Here is a 7,370-nt window from a genome sequence, read left to right on the forward strand (position 1 = left end):
CGTTAGCTCATCATTCTGGCCAATTCTGTGATCGGCCCAGCCGATGTGATCGTATCAATTAGCCTATTGCTTTTGTATCTGCCAGATTAAATTAGACCATAATTATGTTGTATCGTCCAGGCCGATATGGACATCGTCCGAGCCAATAATTTAAAATAAAGAAATACCTAAATTGATCATGGCGGTTGATTCTTTCTGATTTGAGCCTATCTTCCTTGCCGATACACGTATCGTCCAGGATGATTTTCTTAATGACGGCTGCTTAACCAGGATGCTCTAATTAGGGTTTCTATTTTTAGTTGAATCGTTCTGGCCGATATTAACATCGTTCTGGCCGATGTACTCAAAACAAAAAAACTCAAAAAACCCCTCAAGTGTGTGTGTGCAAGGTTACTTAGCATCAGGAACCACTTTTATAATTGACTCAAGAAAGAAAAAATACAGACTTGACTCAACCTAAATCTATCCGATCTTGAGCTGGCTTGAGTTGCATTCGATCTTGTGGACCTAAAAAGTTAGTAGGCAAAGCAGTCGTAAGAAATCATGAATGTTTGCTATCATCAAAAGTCTAATCAATAAACTCATATTTGAAACATCATTGGCCCTCTGGCAGTTAAAGTTAATTTCGTTAATTTATTTCCAGCTGTCAAGGAGTGATTGCATCACCTATTGTCGATGATGAGGTGTGTTATATTGTCCTATGTCAAGCCTTTAGTCAATTTGTTATAATATATGTTGAACATGGGATGATGGCACTACACCATCCTATATGATTAACTCGATAACCAGCCTAATGAAAGAGCTTTATTTATTGAGTGTTAATGAAATGGTGATTGGAAGTGTTGCGCAACCTCAAGTTGATCTTCCTAATACGTTGTAAGTTTAACATGTTTTTGTTAACTTGTAACTATACATAAGCAGCTATATTCTTATGTTATTATCAAAATTATATTAATATTAGTCTCCTAGTCGATAAGTTGATATGAGTGCCCTTGATCCTTCCTCGCACACTTCACAAAGTTATGTACGCTAATCAGAAGGTTAGTTTGTGAATAAGAATTTAGTTATCGAGGTATAAGAAAGTAGGACTAGTGGCACAAGTGATGAGTCTTCTAATTCAAGCGAGAGAAACGATGAAGGCTACCCTGCAGTTCAGAGTTTACTGTAAGAGTACTATGGAAGGACCAGTGTACAAATGAGTTTGTCATTACAAGTTAGAATGCAAGAGAATGGAATAGATACTTAGTTTGATGGTGTTATTGACAATGATACTGTTACATACGAACAACATATTCTTGATGAAATTATTGAGGGCATGTGTTTTGCTACCAAAATAGACTTATAGTTTATACTATTTAGTTCGTCAATCATAAATGATGTTGAGTTTCAAGTTATTTCATCAAATTGGCTAAAAACTACAATATGCAATGTGTATTATGTAACTCTTAATAGACTTTACAAATGGTATCTTCATGCAAGCTCTAGCAAGCATTTGGGTGGGGCATGAAAGGTATCATCTACGAGATGTGGTCATACATGCACCAATCCAATTCTTTTATCTGGTTATAAATAGTTAACTCCAAATTCATAAGTTATTTTATCCAGCCTATTGTAAGGCAATAGATTGATATAAATCCTCATGAAATCATCGGTCGGAATGTGTCAAAGTTTGATATTTGATTGTCATATATGAAGTGGGATGCTCGAATAAAGGCCATCATATCAATTTTTTATAAATAGCTCTAATCAAACTATTAACCTTCTGATGTAAGCTATGGTCTCTATTATGTTAGAAATTGTTCATATATTAAACAGCATATATATATACCTAAATTTGAAAGACTTTTTTAGGCTTTTAGTCCTTGTATTTTTGGCTAGGCCTATTGTCAAAAAATTCTTAACCTCGATGGTACTTTCTTGCTTGATAAATATATATGTACTTTACTCTCTATTGTTTGGATAGATGTGAACATTATTCTTTTTTTCTTTGACACCTTATACTTGATTTCTCTAGTGATTATCAAAACTGCTCCCAATTGCAGGCCTGATGGAGGATCTTTGTATTATTTCATCTGTTTGTTGTAGAAATCTGACATAAAATTATTATCCCATGAATACCATGGATGACAAAGATACAATGCTCATAATAACCCCTTAGCCCTTGAACATCAACAAAAATAATATCTTCTTTATCACATCACATATCATAAAATTGAGTCTGAATAATGCTAGCACTAACCAAATGCTTGCTACAAATTTTATTAATTGTATTCAGATCATATAATAAGACAAGTCTATGCATTTGATTTGATGATACTACTTTACAGCTCAAATACTATGATAAGTCTTTGCAAACAGTAACATTATATAAACGACTTTATAGCTCACATATTGTGATAAGTCTCTACAAGAAATAACATCATATAAAGGACTAAACAACTCACATAATTTGACATATCTCTGCAAGCAATAATATCATATAAAGGACTTTATAGCTTATAAAATTTAACAAGTCTCTGCTAATAATAACATCATATAAAAGACTTTATAAGTGACAAATCTATGCAAGCAATAACTTCTAATAAAAGAATTTACTGAGCTATACAACTCTATGCTACGAATAATCGTTTGGCTAATAACAAATACGTACATGTTTATATTATACATTAATCATTAGTATAATATAACACCTTCATGTCATAGTATAATTATATTTTACAATAAGCTTCAACTTTTAATTATATTATAAAAATAATCTTCAAATTTCAATTTTATTTAAAAAATAAATGAAATTATGTTTTAAAAATAATATAATTAAAATTTAAAAATTAATCTTTAATTTTTAATTAAATTTTAGTTTGTTTTAAATTTCGAGAGTTAGAAAAAGTTTATTGTTTACACTACCACTCAATTATAATTATATAAAAATATTATAACATAATCATATAACTCAATAATTTTTTCTTAAGTCATTATACTTTTTTTAAATAATTTATTTTTAATATACTGTAATAACAAATTCAAGTTATTCAATTAAATTAAGTTAAAATCCTAACTAAATCTAGAATTCAACTAAATAAAATTTAAAATAACTTCTTAGAAATTTGCTAAGTTAAAAAATAAAATTATTGTTTAAAATGCCTCTCAATTTAAATTATATAACAACAATTACGACATAAACATATTGCTCAATAATTTTTTCTTAAATTATTTATAATTTTTTTCATAAAATCATTTTAAGAATAATGAAATTACAAGTTATTGAATTAAAAAATTTAACCGATTGGTCAGTGGTTGGCCAAATAAAATTATGGCTTCTAATTTTCATTAAAATCAATATATAAAGATAGTTAAAATTAGGGTTGTCAAAATCGAATTTTGGGTCGGGTGCGAGTCGAACCTAGAATTGACCATGGTTCAAACGGGTAGAGCCAAACACGGTTATGCAAACATGTCAGAAGTTCAGACCAGGATCCGACCCGTTGGGTTACCAGGTTGACTCGACCTTAAATGGTTGGACGACAGGGCTCGGGTTGACGATGCAACTGTCAGGCAGCTCAACGCAAAGTGAAGACGGGCATGGGCAGCTCGGACAGTGAGCAGCCTCGAATGCGATGCGTGGGTGGGCACGGGCAACTCAGAAATGACGTGCATGCAAATGCGGGCAACTTGGACATGACACATGGGCGGTCGCGAGCATCCTTGGGCACTACTAGCCGGCAGCGCGGTCAGCTCATTTCAAATGGGTTTTTGGGTTGACCCATAGGGTTTCCGAGTCAACCCAAACCCGGTTCTTTTTTTAAAACTTGTTGAATCCGAGAATCTGAATCACTATCGATATGCCTTCCTCCTCACCTTTGAAATCTTCTCAACCATAGAATGATACCAACCAGACCTCTGCCTCCAAACCCCAACCTCCAAAAACTGACATCATCCCTAATCTCAACTCCCCTACAGATGAAACCATTATTAACTCCATCGCTCTGTACATACCCCAAAAACTGACAACTGTTGTTGTTTCTCCTAATAAATTTGATGCTCTTTTGAATATACAAACATATGCTTGCTCCTCCAATATTGGCCATGATTTGGAAAATCACTCGGTTAAGGATAAAGAAGATTTCCATCCACCAAAAGCTAAAGATGCTATCATACCATAGCCTTCTCCCTCTTTCTTAGCAAAAATTACCCGAGGCAAGCATAAGAAGCCTCAACCATCCACCTCCAAATCTCAATGATCCTCCTCTCCATGGCCTCTTGGAACATTAGGGGTTTTAATAACCCTAGCAAAGTTATTGCTTGTAAGCATTTTATCAAAGTTCATAAGCTGGATCTGATTTGTATCTTGGATAATAGGATTCACTTGAATTCTATGGATGACCCTTGGTTTATTGCTGCTCATACGATTTTTGACTCTGAAGTCAACTGCAATAATATTAATCTTTCTGCTTCTAGAAGGATATGGATTAAATGGGCGGGGGATAAAATCTCTTTTGTTCCCACCTTTTACTCTTCAAAGTTAATTTTTGGTTTTGTTTCTTATGGCCCGGCCAAGTCCTTTGTCCTCAGTGCTGTTTATGGCTCCAATTATGTGGATGAAAGGTTGTTATTTTGGCAACAACTTTGTTCCAACACTCCTACTCCTGATTTACCATGGATCATTATGGGAGATTTTAATTGCTGCATATTTCAAAATGAGAAGACTGGAGGCTCCCCTCTTTACTTCAGTCGTATGGGTGATTTTAATTCATTCATATATGCTAATCATCTCATTGACCTTTCTTCCACTAGTCTTTTTTATACATGGTTCAACCAACAAATTGAGAATTCCATTCATATTAAGCTAAACAAGGCCTTAGTTAATGAAGCTTGGATTGCCAAATACCCACTCTCCTATTACTTTGTTGATAAGCCTATGTGTTCTGACCATAGCCCTATTGTTCTTAAAGATGGAAGCTCCAAAACTATCAGTAACCGTTTTCAATTCAAAAATTTTTGGACTTCTAAGGATGAATACTGGGGCATTATGTTAGATATTTTTTTGGAGCCTATTAAGGGCAATCCCCTGATGGATTTCTCTAATAAGCTAAGAAAGATGAAAGCTTCTGTCAAGACTAAAAATTGGGCTTCTGCTAATTCCATTCAATTATCTCTTCATAGCTTACAGGAAAAGCAACATCCCCTCCTTAATTTTTTGGATTGTGATCCTTCCAATCCCACTCTTAATGTTGTTTTGAAAGCTACTAATGGTGATATTACATATTTAACCTCCTCATGGACTTCTTGGGTGTCACAAAGGGTCAAAGCCAAATGGCTTAAAGATGGGGAAGATGACCTTAAATTTTTATATTCCAAAATCCGTATGAGGAAATCCTTTAATAATTGCTTTTTATACTGCTTTGTGTGACAACTCGGGGAACATTGATAATGCTAAGCAAAAGGTTATTTTCCATTTTCAAGACCTGTTTAACCCCATTTCTCTTCAGATCCCTGTCATTTCTTCCTTCCTGGTTGGTAGAATTGCCTCCTTGGTTGGGTTGTATCAGGGGTGCCCTCTCAGGCCTTATTTATTCTGTGTTGCTATGGATGCCTTATAAAGTTTTTTTGACAATTTGGATGAGGGCTCTCCGTTTCAGCCTGTTGATATTAATGGATTTAGAATTTCACATCTCCTTTATGCAGATGAAGTCCTCATTTTTGGAAAGGCCACCCCTTCGTTGAATGACATTCTTTTTAAATTTGCCAACTCCTCAGGCCTTATAATTAATCCAGATAAAAGTTCTATCATTATGCAAGGGAGCTCTCCTTACATCAAAAATATTTGTGATATCATCCACATCCATAATGTCTGCACTACCTTCACTTACTTGGGCATTCCTATTTCCATTAAAAGAACACTTATCTCCCAATTCTCTCCCCTTCTTGATACTATAACTAACAACCTTTCGGGTTGGAAAGCGAAGTCTCTGTCTTTTGCAGGTAGGATATAATTTTTGAGGTTCACTATATGGAATACTATTGCTTAGTGGATTCGTGGGGCAATTATACCTAAATCTTGTTGCAAGCAGTAAGCTAAGTTCTCAGCTAAATTTATATTTTTTAGAGATATTTAGGCTAGAAAGCTTCATCTGGTATCTTGGGCTAACACATGTAAGCCAAAAAATAAGGGTGGTCTTGGAATTCCGATTTTCAAGCTATTATATATGCCTATGATTGCTCCCTCATTCTTAGAATTTATAAATGGCCTTCACCACTATCTGCTTGGTATTTATCCAATCATTGCTCTCCTTGGAAACCCCCCTCTATGTCCTCTTCGGCTATGTGGAAAATAATTTGCAACACTACCATGAGAGCTAAATCTAACTTTATTTTTAAAATCACTAATAATTGTCCCATTAGCTTAAAATGAGACCGTTGGTGTAATGGTCTTTGCATACAAGAGCTTCGTGATTATCACTCCCTTACCAGTCTCTTTCCGGACATTGCACATTTGGATGTTCTCTTTGAATACGAGGAATGGAAAATTCAGCCTATTTGTTCTGATAATATTCAGAATGCTATTTGCACTATTCCTATTGTTTGTGAAGGTCGGGACAAATGCTTACCTGGGGTTCGGGTGCCACTTATAAATTTGACTATTTCATTCAAGATTTTTAGAAACTTGATGATGAAGCCTTATGGAGCAAAGTGGTATGGTATAAACACTATGTTTTAAGATTTTCAATTTATGTCTGGCTATGTTTTGTTGGTGGGTTGAAAACTACTGATGCCTTACGAAAGAGAAATATTGAGGTGGATCCACAATGCATTTTTTTACACAGTTGCCCGCAAAGTGTCTCCCATTTGTTTTTTTTAGTGTGATTATACTTTCTGCATTATTACTACACTGCTTCCTTCTTTAAACACTTTTCTCATGAGCCAAATTTAAGTCAGATTTCTGATTTACTATCAAATTGCGGCAATTCTAATTCTGGTAGCTTATCTGTTAAACTTTTGACCTTTTGGGCTGCTGTTTACACCATTTGGAGGGAGAGAAATGAACAAAAATTTGTCAATTGTTCCAAAAGCATCAGGACCATTCAAACTCTGATTAAAAAGGTGGTTGCTATTAAACTAAAAAGATGGAAAAAGCATGAAATTTCATTGTCCTAATGAAGTTTCTTTTACGTGAGATCTGTTGGCTTGCTGGCATTGTTGTGTCTTGCTCCGTCTCTTTGAACTATGGCACTATTTCGGGTATCTGTTAGTGTTTTGTATTTTATGGTTGGGGTCGATGATGTGCAGATCTCATCCTTCTCCCTGGATGACTAATTTTGCAACATTTTTTCTATTTGAAGGCATTTTTAGCAACCCGGGGTTCACCTTCTTGA

General features: G+C 34.7%; 1 protein-coding gene across 1 annotated transcript; it reads left to right on the forward strand.

Annotated features, from left to right (window-relative positions):
* Positions 1-4,234: 4,234 nt before the first annotated feature.
* Positions 4,235-5,407, forward strand: LOC114580674. Its single transcript, XM_028698965.1, has one exon. The coding sequence runs from the start codon at positions 4,235-4,237 to the stop codon at positions 5,405-5,407; it is 1,173 nt and encodes a 390-aa protein (XP_028554798.1).
* Positions 5,408-7,370: the final 1,963 nt, after the last annotated feature.

This window comes from Dendrobium catenatum, unplaced genomic scaffold (assembly GCF_001605985.2).
Source record: "Dendrobium catenatum unplaced genomic scaffold, ASM160598v2 fragScaff_scaffold_1191, whole genome shotgun sequence".
Lineage (NCBI taxonomy): Eukaryota > Viridiplantae > Streptophyta > Magnoliopsida > Asparagales > Orchidaceae > Dendrobium > Dendrobium catenatum.

Excerpts from the sequence above, each read along its gene's own strand:
- LOC114580674 (XM_028698965.1), top strand. The coding sequence starts at position 4,235 with ATGATCCTCCTCTCCATGGCCTCTTGGAACATTAGGGGTTTTAATAAC.